Source organism: Notolabrus celidotus, chromosome 14 (assembly GCF_009762535.1).
Source record: "Notolabrus celidotus isolate fNotCel1 chromosome 14, fNotCel1.pri, whole genome shotgun sequence".
NCBI lineage: Eukaryota > Metazoa > Chordata > Actinopteri > Labriformes > Labridae > Notolabrus > Notolabrus celidotus.
Genome location: NC_048285.1, coordinates 12,150,879 through 12,175,073, shown reverse-complemented (window position 1 = coordinate 12,175,073; position 24,195 = coordinate 12,150,879). Strand labels below are relative to the sequence as shown.

Genomic DNA, 24,195 nt, shown 5'->3' with positions numbered 1-24,195 from the left:
CCATCTACATACTATTATTATTTATAACGTGGCTATTATCAAACCCTCTTGTGTTATCAGTGCCCCCCTCCTCTCTCCTTGCATCCCTGCATCCCTCCCTTTCTCTCTCTCCCTCCCGGCAGTGCATCCCCATCCCCCACACGGTGGCCGTCTCTCCGGGTGAAAGCTGTCTTCCCTGCGCCACTGGCCCGACCAACAAACGCTGCTGTAGCACAGTCAGTCCGCACCGACCCGAGGCACAGACACAGGAGAAAGCACGTACACACACGGGAAGCTTTTTTTGTTCAACCTAGTGACTTTGGTGAGTGTCCTCCGTTATTTATAATGGAGAGAGAGAATGTCCATGTGTCGGATTGCTTAGTTTGTTGTTTTTTTTCTGTATGTTTTTTTCCCTCCGTGTCTCTTCGATTGTCCTCCGTGGTTGCTGAACTAGCGGGCTAGCTTAAACCAGCTAGCTTAAATAGCGGATCAAACTGGTCCTGGTGTCGTGTTGGTTTTATGTTTGAACCAGGTTTGGACCTTTTGTGGTTTGCAGCATAAAGCCCAGTATAACTCGTATTTCCCCATCGGATCTGCTCTTTATGTTTTCTCATTGTCATTTGCCAATCTTTGCCAAGCTAGCACGCTAATTAGCCCTTTCAGCAGCGTGTGCCGAGGGATGCAGAGATGCTACGGCGGGTTAGCGGGTCTCTTTTTCAGGCTAAGCTAATGTTAGCGACTATCCGTGACCCGCATAGATTCCTGCGTACAGAGGAATACTCGAACAGACATGCTAACGGTGGCTAATCTGGTGATAATTGGCAAGATGGCATCGCGGAGTTGTTATCTAGAAATCGGTGGATTTTCAAAATGGTGTCTTAAGCTTGTTTGAATGTGACCATTTTTGTCCAACCATGGCTGTTTTGGCGTTGCTTTGCTATCTCAGGAATGCAGTGCACGCCATACTCTGATAGATATAACTACACATTAACCTCTCATGTGGTGGGAAATGTTAAATGCCTGCACTCTGGGTTGTATCCTCGAGGCTACGGCCATCATTATGAGCAAAACAATTGTATTTTGGAGTGGAACTAATTTGTTTTTGCTGAGTTTTGTACTGCATCGGTGGCGTGTTCGGAAATTGTCCAGCCTAAAACGAGATGTGGACATTTAAATGTTTGCCTTTTGTATTTAATTGTTCTTTTTAACTTAATCCAGAACATCTCAATTAGGTTTCGAAACAGGAAAGATTACCTTGCTGTGGAGTATTAGGCATGTTATACATGAAATATAAATTGTATTGAGTAATGTGGAACCATGCGCATCAACTTTGGATTAATTTAATGATTGTTACATTTTTGCTGATCAGTTTTTATTTTGAGACAACAGTGGAACGTATCCTTCTAATATTCTTAAAGCATTGATGATGTCTTGTTCTTTATGTATTACTTTGAAATCTAACAAAGAGAAGAAGCTCCTCCTTTCTTTTCACAATTTCATCAGTACTCTCTAATTTTCATTTTCTTTTCCTCAACTTCGTAACACAACAACTAATCATTCAGTGCTAACATGCTTGTTACTGTATAACTGGGTAGTTCTAACTAATAACAAGTATGCAAAAACTAGTCAGGCCCTCACTGAGTGCAAAAGGGACCAGATTACACAAAATGCCAAAGGCATATTTTTTTCTTCTCTTTCATGATTTCACTTTATCATGAAATGAATCCTCTTGAGATTGTCTCTTTTATTGTGTGGGGGGATTACCTGCTTTAGTCATTTGTCATTAATCCCATTTAGTCCAAGAAGCCTTATCTGTTTAGAAGGATTTCTGAGATGCTACTATTACTCACCCTAAACGGCAAACTTTAACACCTCCAGTATTATCCTGCAGGGGATTGAAGAAACGGCACAATTTGTGTTGTACATTTAGTAATATGTTAATCTAGATTATTTAATTAAAATCATTTTTAATTGAATTACTTATTATTTTCCTTTTGTAGTGATAACATCCAGTAGAAATCCTTCCAATATTGTAGCTGCTGAGCCACAGAGGACTCTTATTGATTCTTCTACAAACCTAAAAGGCTGTGCACATTTTTTTCCAAGACTCTTGTGAAATCAAGACACATCTGGCAGAACCGCTTATCCCAGATGAAGGCAAATTAAACACAAGGTCATCCTTTAGAATCAGTTTGCAAATTACAGTATATTGGTGACAAAGGATAAAAACTTGGTTGTTTTTTCAACATAATAATGTCTAACAGAGCTGTGTTTTTATCAAGGTGTTTGATGCATTTACAGATTCCATTCCAGCCTGACTTTAAGGTGACTTCTGTCTGCCATGATAGAGGAAATGGTGGGGCATGATGTGGCCTTTGGCATACGCTGAGCACAGCCTCATGTGTATGAATGGAGGGTTGTACAATGCAGCCGTAAAGCTGTCAGACTATAGAAAGCTGGAGTCACTCCATGTTAGGAGAGTCAGTGTTTCTATAACAGACTCTTGTCTTTTCAGCACTTAATTCCCGTGTGGTTTGAACCACTTAATGAGTTGCTCATCAGAGAGATCTGTGGACGAATGGCTTACAGACTGCAGCTTCAATATTCACCCTCCTCTGGTGTCACGCTCAGACTCTCATCAACTCCATGTCCAGGGATTTGTCTCAAAGAGACCTGCAGATATGAACTGTTGCGTTGTTGGACTGACTTGAAGTGAGTTATGCTTAACGATGCAGTAGCCATATTAGTATACCGCCAAATTATAATGGGAATGTATTTTAGTCTATGAAATAGTGGAAAGTGACAGATTCTAAAAGGTGAAGTGCTCTTTCTGTTGTTTTTGCCCAACCAGCAGTTAATCCATAAAAGCATTAATGTCTTGTGATTTTTTTTTTAGTGGTTGCACTTATTATCTTTATAGTGGGCAGTGTATCGCTTATAATAAAGTATTGTGAGTCATCCAGCCCTGCATTAACATTTATCACCTGACCATCCACATCTATAATGGAGCTTTATGTTTGAAGTAATATTATAGGTTCATTTATTTGTGCAGTGAAGTAGGATCAACACTTAAGTGCTCACCGACAGCGACATCTACTCTCGTTAAGAAATAGTCATCAGATCCATAATGGTTGTGCCGTTCAATTTAGTCTGTTCAGTAACTGACCTAGTCGTGTTCACCTTGCCTGTTTGGTGACTTTTCACCATGTTCCAGCAATAAGGAGCAGCAACAAATGTACAAAATTAGGACAGAAAAACACAAGGTGCTCTGTTTGATGCTTTATAAGATAAGATATACTTTACTGATCCCTCATTGGGGGCAATGATTTTGTTCCAACAGCTTAAAACACGGGACAGGGGAATACAACAATTGTACTAAAATAGAGTAAAATGTAATATCGTTAATATTACAGATTACACATTATGTACACTTCTATCTTATGAATAGATAGTAAGGTAAGTTAGTGCACAGATACAAATGCACCAGGTTTAAAAACAAACACAGTATGGAAAAAACAGTGCGATTTTGATTGGTTTTAAGTTGATTGTTCACATCTTAAATAAAAGAGGATAAAAGTTTTAAGTAGGGCCAAAATTGACTATTATTTTACACCTATTTTTATATATTTATCTAATATCAATGGGGAAATATTAGAAGGTCACAGCTTCACAAAGCCAAATGTGATGCAATAGTAACAACAGCCTGAAACCAAAATCAAAAGCTTGTATTGTAGTTTTTTCTTTCCATTTAATACATTTGAGTGGGCCCAGAATTTGCCGTTTTGACCATAGTGTAAACCTTTTTGTTTAACATTTTGTTTATTATTTATGTAGCTTTGATTTAAAAAGATCTAGGCCTACAACTGTATATACACAGAGAATCCATGACACTTTGATCCCTCACAGTGAGTGAAGTGAGTAACATTGATTCTCTCATCACAATGGAACATGTCAAGAGAAGGATAAGTTAGACAACAAGTGAACATTTTGTGCTCAAAGTTCATGTGTTGGAAGCATACAACATGGCTAAGGATGTGGGGGGCTTTAACAAGGCCTAAATTGTGATGGTTACATGACTGGGTCAGAGCATTTCCAAAACTGCTTTATTGGGGGGGAACTCCCAGTTTGCAGTGGTCAGTACCTACCAAAAGTGGATCAAGGAAAGAGAATTGATGAGTCAGCGACTGCACTTGCAGCCAAGGCTCACTGATGTTCATGGGGAGCGAAGGCTGGCATGTGTGGTCTGATCTAACAGAAGAGCTACTGCAGCTCGAATTGCTGAAAACGTGAATGCTGGTTGTGATAGAGAGATGTCAGAGCACACAGAACACACAGTCTGCTGGGTATGGGGGTGTGTAGCTACAGACCAGTCACAGTGCCCAGGATGAGCCCCCTGTCCAACACCACCAAAAGTGTCTGCAGTGAGCATGTGACTATTTCATGGATGGTGAAGCAGCACCGGCTGGTGTGAATACAGCAACTGGTCGTAACCGCATGTGTGTAGATCACATCATCAGCAACAGAGCTCACCCTTGACACTCAGAGTTGTGGCTTGTTTCCAAGATTAAAAGACTTCTACTAATTACAAAAAGTTTACTCAAGTGGTAACATTAGTCAACAGTAACTACGCACACAAACATCTAATGTTGACCTGGCTTTTTGAATCATTGCATCATGTTGAGAATGTTTACAAGGTATTCAGCCTAGCATCTTGCCACATATTCAATCAATGGATGTCCTTGTTGGATACAATGCAGTATAGGTGAATATACACAGCGAGGAGGCTCAAAGCCCGCCTCTTTACGTCACGATCGCTAGACAGCAACAATATGGCTGCCGCTGACGATTAGCCTCAAAACAGTGCTTCAGAAACAGATGGGTGACGTCATGGATACTATGTCCATATTTTATACAGTCTATGTTTGTAACACATTAGAGACACATGCTGCATAGCTAGTAGCCTCTCATGTTGGAAAGCTGGAGGCAGAAAATGTTTGGCATTTTTGCTTGAAACGGTCTGATTGTTGATTGATTGACTAATTTAACCTCAGATCCGGTTTCAGTGTAACAGCTGTGGACTACAAAGAACATCACTGATAACTTCTAGTCAGTAGTTTGGTCGTTCGAGTTTAGAAGAAAGATTTGATTGCGCTTTTAAAAAAAATTGCATTGTTGTTTACTTATACAAACAGTTGACGCGTGAAGACATCTTTTATGTTCTTAATCCTTACTGCCTTTTGTATTCTGAATTTATATGTCACCAATTTTGTTCCAATACTTGTCCTTCTTTCCTTTTTCTTTATGTATTCTGTTGTTGCCCTAGTTCTTGGCTGTTGTGTCTAGCCTTATGTAAGTTTGTGGTGAGCAATGAGAAAGCTTGGGACAAACTCCTTCTATGCATATATAACAAAGCTCATACTGATTTGATCTTTCAATGCTCAAAGTTACGGGTGGACTTTTCAGACAATTGAGATGACCTCATTGTTTTGTGCGGTGAACCTGAGGCGATCTGCATTGTGTGGATGAACCATGACTCTGTGATTGATCTTGAATCCATGTTTGTGTGTGCATGTGCACATGTAGGCACACAAAGAGTGGCAGGTGAGAGACATTGTGAATTAAGGACTAGGATAAAAGCTTGGACCGATCCCTGAAGGCGAAGCTGTAATGCATTCAGCTGTCACTCATACGGCAAGTCTGTACATAACAACACATGTCCGTACACATGTGTCTGCACTGCAGGACCAGTGTTTCATTAGTGATACCTGCAGTCATGATCAATCGTATTTCATCCTGCTGTTGAAGCATTCAAAATGAACATGTTTAATTATACCTTTGGGATGATACCTAACAAGTCAGAGCAAAATGAATTATTTCGAAATGTCAACAGGCGCATAATACCCACTGATGTGTTTAGAGTGGTGTTAATGGCCACTGTAGAGTCATGAAACAATGCGGAACAGTAATGCAGGAGCTGTTAACAGCAGGAAGAAGTGGACAAATTGTGTGAAGTGACAAAACAGCTCCGTACACAAAGAAACATTTTGTTGGCTTTTTGCAGAGATAAAGTTTGCCAAGCACTGAGTAAGAGAACAAATGCTCATCTTCAGATTAATATTTTTATTTCATGCATCTAAATGTTTTTATGTTTATTTGCATCCTTTATAAACACATTTTTGACACACCAGACATCTCCAACCATTCAGCTCCCAAAGACCTGAGCAGGACACTGCCCTTAAACCTCCCACTAGGGCTGGGAGATCATTCCATAACGATAATTATCGTGGTATATTTTTTCTTAATATAAATAGGACAAATGTTTGATAAAAAATGTGATGTATCTAAACCTGTAATTACATGTAATACGTTAAACTAACACTGTTTACTCGCTTAAATTAAACAGCAAATTCTGCTGTGCTGCTAACATGTTTAATGTCCTACAGGATCGTAGTTCAACTGAACACTGAATAACCGCGATGCATTCACTGCACTGTGGGAAACGATATCACTCCTTAACCTTAAAGGGGAGTGCAATACTCAACACAACATTCCATAAACTGATCTTTGTTGTAAATTTAAATCAAATTATGGAAATTATCTGAAAAAATAAGAATCTACAAACTAAAACTTCACAAAAATCTCATCTTATACAAAAGACCTGCTTCCTGTTAGCACTGTAAAAAAATAGGGATTCAAGAAGTCTATCAGAAAACTAAATCCAGACACAAGCTAACAAGCAGTCTTCAACCTTTACTCAGGGGCAAAAATCTGCCTTTAAATTTAAATGAAATAATGATTTGATATTTATCGTGGTAATCGTCGATATCGACTGATGTGAAAAATGTAAACGTGATAAAATCCTTCTCAATATCGCCCAGCCCTACTCTTTACCCACCTTGAATATCACCACAGTCATCCACAACAATTCAAATCTAACAACTGCACATGTTGGATTGGGAGTGTGATCCCAGATTGAAGATAAATAAACAATGTCAGCAACCAAGATTACAGGTTTACTTGACATTCGCCTCAGGTGAATTCTTCGCTTCATATCTCTCTATCAAATATTACTTGGATTCTATTTTAATATATTTCCCAAATCAAACCATAAAGAGACTCGTACCATAGAGCCTAGTTAAGTAGAAAGCATTTATTGGGAAGATATAAGCATCACTGAAATATGAGGTGTAGACGTAGGAGTGTAACAGAAACGGGAAATTCTAGACAAAAACATTATCAAAGTAATAGTATAGAAAGAACTGTAACCACTCTAATGTGTGTTATCATCACTGTATGTCGCTTCAGGCTATTGAAATTCACCAAACTAAGAAAGGAACATATGCATGGTCTTAATGTTGCAATACAAAACCCAAAGCCTGTATTTAATTGGATGTTGTTTTAGCTTTCTGTGACGTGCACTCTAGATAGTCCGGCATTAAGTGAAAACAAATGCTCAGGTTGGATCTGTTGAAACATTACCAGTCACTGAGGTGACAGACAGTCAGACTGGCATTGATCAGCAGCTCTTCACAGCCGTTGCTCATTATTTATGAGGATCCGGTGCAAAGAGTTAATTAAATAAAACTGGTTTCAATGTAAACCTCCTTTTATTCCCTCTCCCTTAATTGTGAAGTTCCACCTCCACTGCAGGCAATGATGTCTGCTGTCTGCTCTTTAATATTGCCTGGAGGTACTGATTGTTTGTCAAAGGTTTAACTGCCAAGTCCTTTGTCATGAAGCTGTCTCTTCTCCTTTGTGTGAGCGTACGCTTGCATTTGTTGGATTTCCTCTCAGGGCATATGTGTTTTCTCTTCACCTGTAATTCCTGGAGTCAAATGAATCAGAGTTAGAATAAAATTAGGCTGTTATTTGAAATAAGGGTTGTTTTTTTTTCACAATTCTCAACACAGGAGGCTCACAAGTTAGGGTTCCCAACATAGAAATCAATCTCATGACTGCATGGAAATTTTGGCCTTGCCTAGTGTCTCATTATTCGCTCGTCATCGTGATTGGGTTGATGTGGCATTTCATTTGTAAGTAATCGATACGAATTGATGCACCTGTTTCAAGCCAATCAATAATTTGGAGCACCCTTGAGCTCTGATGCCTGATACAAGAGAGGCTATGCAGAAAGTGACTGCTTGCATCAGTGTGTTTTTCTATTGTTATGATATGAGAGGGATGTTTGTGTTGAGTCATAAAATAATCTTGTATAAGCTCACCTATCCAGGAAGAAGAAGAATCTGCATTGTACTGAATAAGCTGCAGTATGTTAGTCTGTAACCTATCTGGTTTTATATAGTTGCTTTCAGTTGGTTGAGAGGAAGGGAGCAGTTTGAATGTACAATATTTAACATTTATACCATCAACTAGTGTTGTAGTCAAGACCACATCAATCGAGACCAAGACATGTCCGAGACCAGGGTGCACCGAGACCAAGACAAGACCAAGACCATATCAATGAAAAATCATTGAGAGTTAACAAAATAAAAATCTTAAGTTTATTTTTTTGAAGTTTGCTTTAAATACATTTGACAACAACAAGGTTTGGTTTTTTTTGTTGCCTTTCTTTTGACGCGCTGTGAGAGCCTATTGACTCCTTAAGTTTCGTTTTTGTCATTGTTGGTTAAACTTTCGCTTTTCTGTTGCCTGTGATCTCAGGAGAGGTAGGAGGCCGGATTGTTCTGTTGAGCCTTTTATTTTATAATTAGTTGTGTGCATTTTTTATTTTCTCTAGATAATATTTGAATTTTTTTTATCTGATGGGTTATAGGTGTTGACAGAGTGCATCAGTTGTGCTCTCGACTGGTCTTGATATGAAATACAGAATTCGCCCAGTCCGAGACCGAGACAAGACCGAGTAAAAATGTGTTCAATTCCAAGACGAGACCGAGACCTTAAATAAGTGGTCTCAAGACCAAGACCGGTCTCAAGTATTCCAACACTACCATCAACATATGCTGTTTTTGAAAATCCCATCCTAGCAATTGGAAGATCAATATTCAAGATTCAAAGATTTTTATTGTAAATTTTCACAATATATACAAAGACATACAGGAAAAAGAAGATGCTGTTTCTCTCTTCCAGCTCCTAAATAGCAAAAATTTAAAAATGTCACAAATGTTATGAACAAGGGATGTTCCCAAGCAACTAATTTCCATTCTTGTTGCAAGGCAAATTTTAATTCTAACTAAAACAATGTCATCTGTGTTCGTTTACATCTGGGTGGTAGAGGATTGTAGCATTATCCAGAGCGACAGTCCCTTTTTTCCAGTATCATTCAGGCCTACTGTTCATGCTTTAATCCCAGTTGCTATGAGAATTCCTTAACTGTGAGGATGCTTGATCTCTTCCATTAAAAGTTTGTGCTAATTACCGAACACCATAAACAAGGACTCTTCTTTGTGGATTTCAGCCATCCCTTTAATTCATTTTAACCTTGGAGAAGACAAAGCTGTTAGCTTCTTAGATCTGTAAACGTCTGACTGTCATGAAAAACATTTTAAAACAAAGCAGTGTCACTATTAAATGTATCAGAGACATTTTGTATTGGTAGTATTTCAGGGGATGCTATAGTCATTTTATACCATGATGATAATATTTCACGATTATTTAGAAGCTAAAACAAAGGTAGGAATCTCCTTTGCTTGATCTTGTTAAAAGTTATTTATTTCACAGCAAAAAGGCTCTTTGAATATAATATATCAATCTTAAGCAGCCGGCACAATATTCTCACATAACCAAAGGATGCCGACCCATGAGGTGCGAGACTGATGACTTGATTTTGATGGAGAATTGGAGAAAAAGAAGCCGGCACAGAGAGAAGGGCAGATGCTGTCCCAAAGTGTATCGTGCTGTCCTAGATCTAAAATAGCCCAGGGCTGCTTGGAGCGGGGTGCTGCAGGGCAGGTCTGATCGTGTGGGAGGCCGGGGGGGGCCTCTCTGATTCCATCACTCTCACTGTGTGAACGCTGGAGAAAGATGTCACCAGTCATTGGTTATGGATGTCAGCTCTGATTGTGGTCATTTAGGTCTGTGTTATGTTGGATGTAATGCTGATTTGCGCTCGATTAAAGGCTCTTAAAACCTAGTTTTTACACTGTCTTTGATGGGGCTCTACAGAAGCAGGGATGGCGAACCCCAAAATTCTATCACGTTAGACTTCATTAATTCTGCTCGTTAGTCCTATGACGTAACATTGTATCTTGTGAAGTCAGATCACTTGAGCACAAACACGCATTGATTAACTAATCAAGTGTTCGAATGCAATTGAAATGACAGGTTTGAACTGCACAAAGAAGAATTCCGTGGTCAGCTGCTTGCGTAGACGGCTGAACATTGAAGAGGGCTGAAGATTGGCTTCATTGTACCGAGACAAAATGGAAGGAGGAAGCAAAATTCAGAAAAAAATGTTTGCAGTTGGAGGAACATAAGCTCAATGGCGAATCACATTAGTGTTGTCCATCAAATGAAACCAAAATGTGCTATCTTCGGCAGGACATTAGTCATTGTTCCCCCCTCAAAGCATCATAGCAAGCACACCCAAACTGTGTTGCAAGTCCTGTTAGTAAAAAAATTGTGATCTGTGTTGAAATCTGGTTAAAAGCTTGTCCACTAACAGAAGGAGGTGACATATGGTTACATTATGATGTGCTCTCTCCACCAAATAATGGAAGGGTATCTGCAGTGGACAAAGACTGGGACCATTAAGGAGGCTGGATAATGGTAACAACATCAATAAAAAATCAATGATCCACCCTCCAGAAGATCCAGGCTAGATTTTAGAAATGTCACACCACCTGTCCGAAAACCAAACCTTATACATTTATTCTAATACATTAGAAATGAGAGAAACTGTCGGCATGGAAAAGCAAAATCATGAATTTTAAGTCATTTTTCTTTATTAAAAAAAAATCAGCAGGTCTATCAATAGTATTAATATTGATTCATTATTTGCTATACACTTCCCAGAAAAAAAAACCCTGCTACGTTTTTATGATGAATTTATGACCATTTAGGACATATAGGATTTTGAACCCTGATTGTTCTGCTAGAAAGTAATGCTATTGACACGCCACATTTCACGCAGCAGTCTTTGTCTTTGCTTCTTTCTTTCTCTGTTTCCTTTTCATATGACCTGAGTGAAACGCTGCGTTCTCCAGGATTAAAAAAAGAAAGCTGTTCAGTTCTATTCTCTCCTCCGCTGAAGTGTGATGACGCCCACCGGTTTTGATTTGTTGCTTAAAGAGTAGATGCCTGGTGAGGTATTATGTGGGAGGATAGAGTCGGCATGGGGGTTGTGTTGTATTGTACATGTTCTCCAGGAATGGTAGCTCTCTTTGTGTGTGTGTCTGTGAGTGTGTGTGTGCGTGTGTGTTTGAGGTTTATTCTTTCACAATCCCTTCCCTCTGCTGCTGCCTCCTTCTCCTCCTCCTCCCTCATTATTACCTCTGCCCGTCCCCCCAGGCAGCAGGAATCTCCCTTTATGGAGTGGAACCGACATTATTGTTTTGAAACACGCACATATTTATATTAGCATGCACAATTAAATATGAGGGCATAAACTTTGAAGATCTGAATCTGGGAAAGACCAGACTGCCATCCTACTGAGCTCACACAAAACATTTAAAGAGACAGACACACATGGAGCCTGGCTATGTTAGCATGCAGTCCAGCAAGCTGTTTGTTTCTAGCTGGGCCTTGAGGCTACAGCTTATGAGTTTAGCCTAAATGAAGTCCCCCTAATAGAGTTTAAGCCTAGCAAAGTCCTGAAAAATAAGTCCGGGTGAGCCAGGAAGCTCTGCTTAATGTCAGTCAAGACTGAGTGAATCCTTGATTTGTGTCTGCGTGTGTTTGTGTGTGAGCTGGAGAGCTAGCAAAGAATACAGATGTTCTATCAAGGACTGTAGCTACAACGGAAATCATTACAAACATGAATTATATCATTTATTTATCATTTATTTTACACGTTGCCATGATCCATTTTTTTTCTACTGCCTAGTATTCTGGGATGATGTTGTTCTATAGCATGGTGTCCATGCTCAGACAAGATCAATAATCATACAACTTATTTTTCAATTTAGCATGCGTCTTATTCAAATATTTTAAGTAAAGATGATCATTTGCAAGAAAATTAGTCATCATGGTCATAAAGAGATTAGATTGGGAAGCATTGTAGTAGTAGTAGAAGTAGGAGTGGAAGTCTGGTGGTAGTAGTGAAAGGGCTGTAGTAGTAGTAGTAGTAGTAGTAGTAAAGGAAGGGTGGTATTTGTAGAAGGGGAAGGGTGGTAGTAAAAATAGTGGTAGTTATAGAAGCGGGAGTTGGTGGTCGCAGTGATAGAAGTAGTAGTAGCAGAATGGTGGTACTCGCAGTAGTAGAGGAAGTGGAACGGTGGTAGTAGTAGTAGTAGCAGAAGGATGCTGGTAGAAGTGGAAGGGTGGTATTAGCAGTAGTAGCGGAAGTGGAAGGGAGGTAGCAGCGTGAGTGGATGGGTGATAGTCGTAGTAGCGGAAGTTGCAGGGAGGTAGTCGTAGTAGCAGAAGTGGAAGGGAGGTAGTAGTAGTGGTAGCGGAAGTGGAAGGGAGGTAGCAGCGTGAGTGGAAGGGTGGTAGTAGAAGAAGTTGAAGGGAGGTAGTCGTAGTAGCAGAAGTTGAAGGGAGGTAGTCGTAGTAGCAGAAGTTGAAGGGAGGTAGTCGTAGTAGCCAAAGTTGAAGGGAGGTAGTGTTAGTAGGTGAAGTGGAAGGGTGGTGGTAGTAGTAAAGGAAGTGGAAGGGTGGTAGTAGTAGTACCGGAAGTAGAATGGTAGTAGCGGAAGTCGAAGGGTGGTAGTAGCGGAAGTGGAAGGGTGTTAGTAATAGCTGAAGTGGATGGGTGGTACTAGTAGTAGTTACAGAAGTGGATGGGTGGTAGTAGTAGTAGTAGTAGCAGAAGTGGATGGGTGGTGGTAGTAGTAGTAGTAGTAGTAGCGGAAGTGGAAGGGTGGTGGTAATAGTAATGGAAGTGGAAGGGTTGTGGTAGTAGATGCAACCACAGCATCCTCTTGACTATAACATCACTCCAACCTGGTGGAGTCCACAGTCTTCAGCCTGTTGTGTTGCACAGACAGTTTTCGGTGAAAATTGAATTTTCTGATAAACTGTTTCCATCATCAAAGTGTCGCCAAAAAGTAACAGGAAAAAATGAACCAAGGATCAATTCCACATAGAGGAGAGGAGGCCTTTTCTAGTCAAACATGCTGTAACATGGTCACCCGTGAGACTGTCACAACCTGCTGAAAGGTGTGAGAGCTGCCGTCAGATAAAGTGAGATCCCTTTGTGTCACATGTGCCGTCTCATCATCGCTGCCCGAGTTCCTTGTGAGCAGCAACCCTTTTGACTGATGGAGGGATGTTACACTGCAGTTAGCCCTGCTGTCTTTGAAGTCAGTGTGTTTGTATCAAGGAGAGAAAGGTGAAAACACATGAAGCCCCTTTTATTAAAAGCAGCCTGGTCACAGCCAGATTCCTTGTGCATCATACACACATAAATTGTAATGTAACAGACAAAGAGGCAGCATCATGAAGCTGAGGCTCCTTCACAATAAAAGCTTTCTTCCGTCAGCAGATTTTACTGCTTGATCTACTTACCCTTGGTTTGGCAGATTTAATCGATTTCAAGCAATAGCCATGACCTAAACATTCGCTGCTGTACTCACAGGAGTTAAAATTGTTTCTGTGTGTTGGAAGAAATCATTGTTCATACGACTCGAGCTAATCTGACAATGATGCTGTCATAAGTTAATCAATTTAGAAATACTTAACATTTCCTGATGCAGATTACATGATTTCAGGTCGTCATTTCATTTTTTGAGTGATTCATTTATTAATCTGGAGCTTTGTCAATAAAAAAATGATAAACAGCTAGCCTAATCATTTATTACTAAGTACATTTCTCCTGCCTTACATTCCCTACCACCTGCTTTTTAGGTAAGAGGGTTAGATGCTGTTTTTCTGTCTTATGTGGACACACATTTTAACTGAGTTTTATTCTTAACAGTTTTAATTCACCTTACTTTATATATTTATTATCTAGTTCAAATGTTAGTATCTTTTTTAGGCTTAGCATCTTAGTTTTTTTTACTGGTGTAATATTTTTGTGTTTTATTATCTTATTAATTTCTTTTATTTTGGTGAGTTTAATTTCCTGTGTTGAGTTTGAACATCTTATTTTACCTCCAGTGTTTCCTCTGTTTGTTCAGAAACTCCTTTTTTATTTTTTATTTATTTTATTTTTACCATTATTATTATTTTTGCATATTTTCTTGATCTTAGGATTGGAGGGTGGGTTTGGGGTCGGGGCTGGGGGGGTCTTTTTATTTTTTACATATTTTTTATTTATTCTATTTTAATGTTTTTATGTACAGTCTTATTGATTGATAAATTAAACTTCTTTTTGGGGGATGTTTGTGGGATCCTTGGACAAAAGCCATTTGATGGATTCTGAGAAACTTCAGTTCATATATTTTTTTTAATTGATCATACCATAATCTGCACATTACATGCAATGCAAATAAGCATTAGTTGCTGCTCTAGATGAATCAATAAACCAGACATTCAATTGTACGTTCTAATAAAGGCTTATAATTTGCAGCCCTACACAGAGATGCATTTGTTATCATCCGATTGCAGTTTGAATTGCATATAAATATATTCCCCACAATAACAGCAGATTGTTCTTTTTTTTTTGTTAATGTTTGTTGTTGGAAAAATAATTAAGAGTTTAATCTTCATTCTTGGCTCTGAGTGCCCAGCATCAGCAGTTCCTGTGTGCTGGTATCCTGTCTCAAAGCAAGTGTGAATTCATGTTTGACATTTCCAGGCAACCAACAATATGTTGACATTTTTTGTTCTTCTCTTCATGATTCATGCCTTAAGCTTCCTAATCACAAAGAAGATGTCTAGACAAGTCTTTTCTCCTCCATGCTTCCCTTCTTATAGTGTATTCCTGCTTTTTTTTATATGGTGATGGTCTTGCAGGATTGCCTTTTACAATCATGGGTAGTGCTGTGTGGTGGAGTCAGTCTTTTGGCTAGAAAGAGGCTTTTTTTTTGTTTTAGCCAGAAGCTCCTCATCATAACCTCCCTCTGAAAACAAAGAGTGACACAGCTAGACGCTCATACTCATCACATACAATCCTGCTACCCTACAAACACCTTCAGTAGACGTACTGCTGTGCGCTTATTGTTCTCACCTGATCACTATCCTCACCTTTGACACCCAAACGTGTTTGGCTGAAACACATGAACGCACCATGGTCTCACCTTTATTCAGGCACAGCTGTAATCGGTGGGGGAGGTGGGGTTCTTTTCAGCATTAGACCCCTGTCCATGTGCTACTCCATTCATCTACGCCCACATTGTAGCTCATGTGAATAACCACCAGTGATGGTGGTGTGATGTTTTGCAGTTAATAGGATGCTGTTGTTGCAGCTTGGATTTGATTATCTCCCTCGGTAAAGTATTTGTGTGTGGATTTTGAAAGCATCTAGAAATGTTCAAAAATGTGCCAAAGACATAACAAAGAAAATTAAAACGACGATGTAATTGTCTAAAACATATAGAGCCATGCCCTCAGGATGGTATGTCAACCCATCACTGTGATCTGATTTGAGACACCATCATCATCATCATTCATCATATTCGATAAACTAACATGAATAAAAGATACAGTCAATCTAGGGCTTGGTGATAATTCGGTTAAGATAATTATCGTGATATAATTTTTCTCAATATAAATATGACAAATGTTCAATAAAAGCAATGTATTTGAACCTGTTTACAACCCCCATCCACTGGTAAGGGAGGGGCGCCAATGAGCCTTAAACACTAGTTGCCACCCAACATTAGACAGAATAAGATGACGACATTGAACAGCCAATCATGTCGTAAAATTAGAGGAAGGGAGGGCTTACAGTCGTTTGGAGCGGAATGTAAACACAGCTGAAACAAGCGACAGCGTCACGGAAGAAAACTTACAAATCTTACTTAGCACCGTCAGAAATGATGGATTCAAGAAGTTAATCAGAAAATTAAATATAAATACAAGCTAACAAACCGTCAGATTTCTTCAACTTTCACTCAGGACCAAAAATCTGCCTTTAAATTTAGATAAAAGAATGATTTGATATTTATCGTGATAGTTATCGACTGATATTAAATATTTTATCGTGATAACATAATTGCCAATATTGCCCAGCTCTAATTCAATCTCTCTCAATGGTGATCCATAATCAATCACAGGATGAAATCTGATGGCTTTGGTCATGTGACTCCACCTCTGGTAGCAGCTCGAGTTTAAGATTGGTTGTGTGAATGTGACTGGTGTTGATAACTTCAGATTGATTTTAATGTATTTCTATTATTCAGTATTTTTTTTATTATAACTAACAAAAGCTCAACTATTGACATTCTCATCAGATAAAACTGCACTTGGTGTTGCGTTCCAAATGGCAAAACAGATATATAAACATGGCAATGATCAAACCTTCTAAATATAAGCATTTTAGTATGCTGATGCTAGCAGTTAAGCAAACGTACAGCTGTCTTCTCAGCTCACAGAGCTGCTAGCATGACTGTCTTCTCTCAGTCTGGCTGTATAGTGGTCCCTGTTAAAATCCATGCAGATCAACAGTGGTTAATTTTAAAACTTGAATCCTGACCATAGAGATCTTTATGTTACAGTAAGAGTGCTCAAATCCAGTTAAGCTGCTTTTTTAACGCTGTGGTTGCATTTCTCTTTGATCTTGTTGTAATCAATAATTTGCATGTGAAGACTTGGGTAACAAACATGAAGAAATGTGATGGTAAACTGAGTGAGTAAGAGCAGCAGAGGGGTGAAATGTGCGGAGAAAGCTAGGGAAGAATGAACAATAGATCAATGAGGAGTATAGCGAGAGAAGTGTTCAGCAATAGGTCAATCAATTTCCCTGTGGTAGTCTTCTGTTGAGACGTATGAATAATCAACATGTCTCCAACCTTGATGTCTTACGCACATACACACTGACGAAGTTCCTGCTTTTCTTTCCTCTTTGGACCTGATGCGTTTTTACAAAATTATGCGCAAAAGCAGCTCAAAGCAGCTGCACTTGTGTTTTGCTCACATTCAGTGTCAAGTGTCTGCGAGCGTTTTGACGTCAGCATTCCTGGATGGAGCTTTGAAATGCTTCCTCGCCTAATTTGAAGTGTCACTTGGTGCCGTCTGGCATCATCACATTGCAGCGTATGCCCAGAAACGATGACAGTGAAGCTGTAACCCCTCCAAAGGATTTTGTTAACGGGCCCTGAAGCACAAGCCCAGGGTGGATCTGTTAGATTCAAGCTTGAAACACAATCCAATTCACAAATTTATGTATCTACAGGAAGCAGACCTGGATAAATGAGTGTCGACAGTTCTGTACATGGCTATTTGGTGGGCGATGTGTTGTGTACGGAGTGCTTGCCACAACATATTTCACGCAGCCTGTCATATACATGCCGTACGACAGAGCTATGCATAAAAAACAGGCAGAAACTGCCTGATCACTGCCCTCACACACTCGGCCCCATCTCTTTCAGACACAGATATAAAAATCAACACATGATGCACAAGAAACTCAAACACCACTCAGCTCACACACATTTTTCTCTCCTTATTTGTTCCTCAGCTGTTCCGCTCTGTGTTTTGTGCAATGCTTTTGTGGTTCCGGCTCACTCGGATCATGCTTTCTCGTGGCTCGGTGCAAAGACTCCGCCTATATTTTGTTCCCCTGTCCTGTTGTTTTGCTCTCCGTCACCTGCCCGTTCACTGGGTTTATGTGCTTTTTTTCATCTGGCTGTTTAAATGTTTGCTTTGCGGCTTGTATTAGATGTTTGGGTTCAGCACATCCAATATAAATATGCACTCATACTTGTGCTGCACTTTTCTCTTTGACCGACATCATATAGGCTTTACGTAACACTGAGATGAATAAAATATGAGCTGCAGAACCAGAAAGTAATGCCATGGAGTACTAAGTTGTACAAACAACTAATTGCGTTCGAGATTTTGTTCGCAAAATAGAAGCAAACAGCTCTCAAAATGTTGACTCCAATTTTTCACCCATGTTCTGTTTGTAGCACAGCTATGACTGGATAAAAACACAGCAGTACCCACAAACATTCACTCCAAACACGCCGTCTAAATCACAGCCCCCCTGCTGCTGTCACTAACCATTTGCTGTTGCACTGGTGCTTGCTTTTTTTGCTGTTGATTTCTCTTTTATTTTTATTTTTTTTTCCCCTTTTCCTGTGTTCATTGTAATCATGACCTCTCGCTGTTTTAATTTCAGATTTGCATATCCACTTCCACTCCTTCCTCATTTGCATACAGCAAGAATGGCGAGCGGGCATCCCACAGACAAATTCAGTTTCATGTATCAACCAGACACGCACAAGAGGTACGGGGCACGCATGCACACACACTCACACAAACACATACACAATTTCACATGCCCACTTTGACAATGAGCAGGTAAGTTGACACAAAAGAGGAGCACTCGAGAATCTTTTTTTTTTTGTGAACATAATGAGGCTGGTGTGGAGAGATGCATTGTGGGAAATGTAGTTTTAGTCCCACTAGGTGTTAGATACTTCTGCCCCAGCTTCCTCCAGCATCTCAAGTGTCTTGTCCTGTGTTGGAAACCAGGCAGGTAGAGCTTGCCCTGCCTCCACAGTTGTGTTACAGAAAATAAGGCATCTTTTATTAAGACGTATTAAATGCCACATAGGAAATCAAAGGATTACGCTCGGTGGATCTATGCGTCCTCGCGCTGTCCTGTCAGTTCTTCTACCTGTTTTAAAAACATGCTTATGTTGAGCCTACTTGAGTGTGAGGATTCTTTTTTTTGTTGTTGCTGCTGCATGCTGACAAAATGCCTTAGCTGGATGTCACCTTAAGGAACCCAAGTTTGGGATTATTGTGTGTGTGTGTTTGTGTGAGCGCGTGTGTGCGCTGTAATCTTAACCATTCTCCTTCCAATTTACATGGCTTACCTCTCTCTTTTCCCCCTCCGTTTCTCTTCTCTTATCCCTACCCCTCCTGCCACACTGTTTCTTTTTTTCTCAGTAAGAACAGGTTAGCTTCAGCTATGAATCCAGTCTACAGCCCTGTTCAGCCTGGCACTCCCTACGGAAACCCCAAGAACATGGCCTTCACAGGTAAAAACCACACAAGCATACAGAAACGCACAGAAACACCTTCATCTCCTCTGAAAACATCAGTTCTCATCTTTTTCAGTATCATACCCTCTCTGAAACACTTTTCCTGCCAACTTCACTTGTCCAGTGCAAGCTAGAGTAAAAAAAATGTAAAGAAGTCAGTATATGGGGGCACTGGTGGCCTGCCGGTCTAAGCGTCCCATGTATAGAGGCTATAGTCCTTATATGGGGGCGCTGGTGGCCTGGCAGTCTAAGCGTCCCACGTATAGAGGCTATAGTCCTCATCGCAGAGGTTGCCGGTTTCGTCTCCCGGACAGTTGACCATTTACTGCATGTCTTCCCCCACTCTCTACTCCCCACATTTCCTGTCTCTCTTCAGCTGTCCTATCCAATAAAGGCAAAAAAGCCCAAAAATATAACTTAAAAAAAATAGAGAAAAGAAGTCAGTATATGATTGGGCTGTTAGTGTCCAGTATACTAAAAAGCTACCATCTCTCATCTTGGTTCAAACAGGAACATATAACAGTTCTGCCTTTGCTATGCTCTGCTCTGTTGATATATTGTCTTGTTTTGAATTTAATAATAATAATAATAATGTTAATGATGCCTAGCGCAAGCTTCACAAAAACTTCAGAAACCACGGAGAAAATCACAGACGCCCATGGAAATTGATAGGTAGTGCTACACCATTGCTGTGCACGGCATCTGTAATTCAGCTTAGTAAAGGGTCTAATTGTGTATTTTTTCTGCAGTTTGTTTGAGCAAAAATGTTTATCAAGTCAGGCTTTTTATCTGTTATCTGTAGCTTTTACATGTTGAGTCTAACAAACAGTGTGTGGTTGCAAATATAGAGAAGTGGTGCTAAGTCGTTCAATTCATTAAAAAAATACTCTTGCATCTAAACTGTGACTGTTGTAATAGCAGTGACAAGATGCAAACTTGTGAAAAATTCCCTGAAGGTATAAAGCTTCCAGGCATTTTCAGTGTAAGTGAGATTTCATGTAATAGAGGATGGGGAGGGTAAGGTAAGAGACAGGAAGGAGACATACAGTATTTGTCAGACAGTGTTTGTCTGCACCAAGAGAAGTCTTTTCTTTTCTTTCCTTTTCTAAAATACCAGAGTGACATCATCAACCTCCCACAGAGGCAGCAGAGGTGATTCTCCGAGCAGAGTGGCAGTCTGAACCTTGACCATGACCTTAAGATGTAATTGTTTACAACATAAGTACAGGCTTTCAGTGCCGCAGGAACAGAACAGACAGCTCTCTCAGTTACTCAGCACTCCAGGGCCGAATAATGTTCGGCATGTATGCAAAGAGGGAATTGAATGCAGTAAAACGAGAGTGACTTCCCTTTCAGTTTACATTTGCATTGAAACAAGAACAGTCACTTTTTTTCCTAAGAAAGACAAAGGTTTTTTATCTATTGAGTCAGATTTCATTTGTGTCAAAACATTAAACAAAGACTCATTGAAATGATCAAACCATCCATGTAAGTTGAATTTTTATTATTATTTTTTTAAATATATTTTTATGGATTTTTCATGGACATACATTCATAAGAATCGGGGATACAATGTTGAATATAGACACAAATATCCATAGTGTAGTCAAAGTTAGACTAGAAAGGAACATCAAGGGTGCTGTGTAAGTTGAATTTTTAGTTTCTGAATCGTATGTTTAGTGATGACTCGTCAGGAATATGAGACATTTTCTATTAAAGAAATCCTCCCTGTGATCAGCTGATGTTATTAAGCATTATGTAGGAAGGAAGGGTGATAGTTAAATCTCCTAATGGTATTTTTTCTATTTTTGAGTAATACAACTTTTGTTAAATTTTAGTCAACAAAATACCGTTAAGAAAAAGCATTCCATACCTGTTTTAATAGAAATCAGTCATTTAGTTTTAATTACGTTTTGCACATTATTTTTCTTTACTCTTATGATTTAATTTCTTCTACTAAAATTATAACACACACACTTTGTCATATCCTATATTCTATTGGTAAAGTTCATATGGTGTTTTATTCCAAAGTTTCTTTATTGTTTTTTTTTTATGCTCAGAGAAGTACAAAGTAGTTTCTGTGACATGTAACAGTAGGAACAGAGTTCTGTGACTGATGTTACAAAGCACATTAACAAAAACACTATTGAGATCCCACCCACTCCAGACCATTGATCACTTCACACACACCTCACATTCATACCAACATTAATCAGGCGTAGACAAAGAAAGAAACAAGCTGTACCAGGTAAATACATTAGAGAAAACAAGATCATACAGAAATAGGTGATCATTACCTGAAAACAGGCTAGTGCATTGGGGAAGTCACTTTAGGCTTTAGAGGCAGAGACAAAGTGCATAGACATAAAAGTGACATAGATTAAAAATGTTTTTCAATAAATGCAAAAATAAATAAATAAAAGGTAAATAAATAAATTATTAAAGCTACATACTCATGGTTTGAGAAATGAAATGTGGGTGGTGTCCAAAAAGGCATTACAGTATACACATGATAAACAGTCAACCAGAGTTCACGTGTCAAACACTTCACAGATGCTAAATGTTACTCAGGTCATTCTGGGAAGACATGAAAAGCGAACACAAGTTGGCTTATCTGTTCGGTTTTATGTTATTATAGTATATATAGTGTTTAACGTTATATGAATATGGGTTATTTCATTCATGCACTTGAGTATTATTGACAGCATTCTTACCGCTGCGTCACAGCATCTGCCTACTATTTCACTTTATGCATAGTTTCCATTCATATGACAAATTGCAACAAATCAAAAGGCATTCTGTTTAAAATCTTTGGAGCCATGTGGTCTTACAGCTGTTGAGCTGAGCTACCGATCACGAAACCACTTAAAGTGAACCTGACACCGCGTTAAAGACTCAGCTGTTTCATCTCAAATCTGAGAAATTAGGCCTAGATTTCCAACCAATTAGTGTCCATAACAAATCCTTGATCATAATAAATAGAATACAATATCTATAAGTGTCTAATGCTCAATTTCTCAAAGCCAACAGGGATTTTTTTCAGTTTATTAAGGTTTGGACTGTAAAAAATGTAACAGCTGTTAAGTTAACCAAAGGAAAAAAAAGCAACAAAATCTCTTTTAAAAAGGCTGAAAAATATTCATTTTTGGTGGTTTTGATTTAATTATGAATTACTGAATTAGTTGTGAACACATTTTTTGTTCATTGACTTGTTTAATCAGCCACTGAACTAATTAAAATTGTGTTGAAGATATACACCTATAAATACAGTTTTTAGGATGCACCCAATAGAGTGAAAGAAATCTGTGTTTATTTAGTTCTCATCAAACAGCCCAACCCAGCATAATGAATCCATTCAACTGGTTTTAATAAGATGTAATTAACTATCTGAGCCCTCTGACTCTGCTGCACATACTCCTTAGATCTGTCCCCTCTGCCTGTGGCTCACATATAGCAGCAGACAGCAGCCAAAGCTACATATATAGCAGAGGTGCAAAGCTACAGAACAGTGTGTGAGATTGACTGCCAATAATAGCAGCAGAGAGCAGCACTTCTCTTCCGTACATACTCTCCTGCTTCCCTTCTTTCTCTCTCTCCCTTGCTTCGTCAAACTCACACCTTTTATCACTGAAAGCTTTTTCTCAGGTCAAAATCCACCTTGTTTGTTTGTGTGTATAATTGATGACGCACAAGAGTTTGTGTGTGTGTGTGTGTTTGTGTGTGTGTGTGTGTGTGTGTGTGTGCTCCCCCCTCCCCCACACGTATCTGAGTGCGTCGCTAATGTTTCTGGATTTATCTCCTCCCACACCATATTGGCAGGTGTGTCTTGTCTGTATGTAAGACGCATTCAGCCGACTGTGTTATTGGTGCAGACAATTTTTTTTAATGAGCACCATCTGTGCACAAATACTGCCCTACCTGTAAGTGTGGTTGTGTGTGTGTGTTGGGGGGTTGTCTTTGTTGTGTGGTTCTTTGGTCCTTCTTTGTGTGTTAAGCTCTGGTTTCAGATATTTTCTCTCTCTTCTATGATGTCCTGCAGGCTATCCAGGAGGGTATCCTGCCACGGCTCCCACCTACACACCCAACCTCTATCAAACAGGCAGTCCTGGGTATCCACCAGGTGAGCCCGAACACACGCTCTCACACATGCACTAAGAGACCATTTGATGACTGTTTTGATGCCTAACAAGGCAGTACCATGGGAGAAACTCTTGTCATTTTGCCCCGATTTTTTTTAAGGAGCTAATTAGTGGGATGGTTGGCATTTTCCAAGAAAGAAAATCAGGGATACACAAAGACACAAAGAGAGGGAGGATGGTAGAGAGGGAAGGGGAACAATCGAAGTTGAGTGCAAAGGATGTCACCCAGGAAAACTAGTGTGCGCAGATCATTTTACATCATTCACTCATTTTTCTTTTACATCCAAACAGCAAGGATACGTGTTAAATTATGTCCTTTTTTGAGTAGATATAATACCTTTGCTTTAAAAGAGAAAGCCTAGGTTTAAACATAAGAGGAAAGCATCATGCAGTTTAAATTCCTTGAAAAAATAGTGTTGGGAGCACAGCCAAAAAAGACTGTTTTCTCATTGAAAGTAATAACATTTTATAAGGCAATTCACAACAATGATGAAACCATCATCTGTGCCAATTAGACTTATCACCAGACCCATTTGAAATGAAGTCACAGATGCAATTTCATAATAAAAGCGTCCAAACTGTTGACCATAGGACCTCCAGTAAGAAATTGCAATCTGTGAAATCTCAGACTGAAGCTGATTTCTATTCATAGTTTAGGTGTTGTGAATAATTTGGCAATTTTTAAATTGGGATATAGTTTTTAATAACCTTAAGGATTCTGACGATAAATGTGGAAACAGTTCATCTTGAATATCTGTTAGCTGTGTGTTAAATCTTGCTTGTGAGTTAGATTTTTAATAACTCAGACTTGAGTTACGGCTTGTGGAAATGAAAGTTTGTCAGTGCTCAGGTTTAAGCTAGAA

The 24,195-nt window shown here is 39.3% G+C and overlaps 1 protein-coding gene across 2 annotated transcripts in view; it reads left to right on the top strand.

The window, feature by feature from the left end:
- The first annotated feature begins 41 nt into the window (after positions 1-41).
- Positions 42-24,195, top strand: part of fam168a (family with sequence similarity 168 member A) — a 33,645-nt gene continuing 9,491 nt past the window's right edge. Inside the window, exons 1-4 of one of the 2 annotated variants that reach the window (XM_034700385.1) lie at positions 42-301; positions 18,323-18,430; positions 19,099-19,190; positions 23,233-23,313. In XM_034700385.1, the coding sequence (XP_034556276.1) occupies positions 18,369-18,430; positions 19,099-19,190; positions 23,233-23,313 (235 nt within the window). In that variant the 5' untranslated portion in view covers positions 42-301; positions 18,323-18,368. The remainder of the gene's footprint in view (positions 302-18,322; positions 18,431-19,098; positions 19,191-23,232; positions 23,314-24,195) is intronic. The other variant, XM_034700384.1, reaches the window with a different exon arrangement.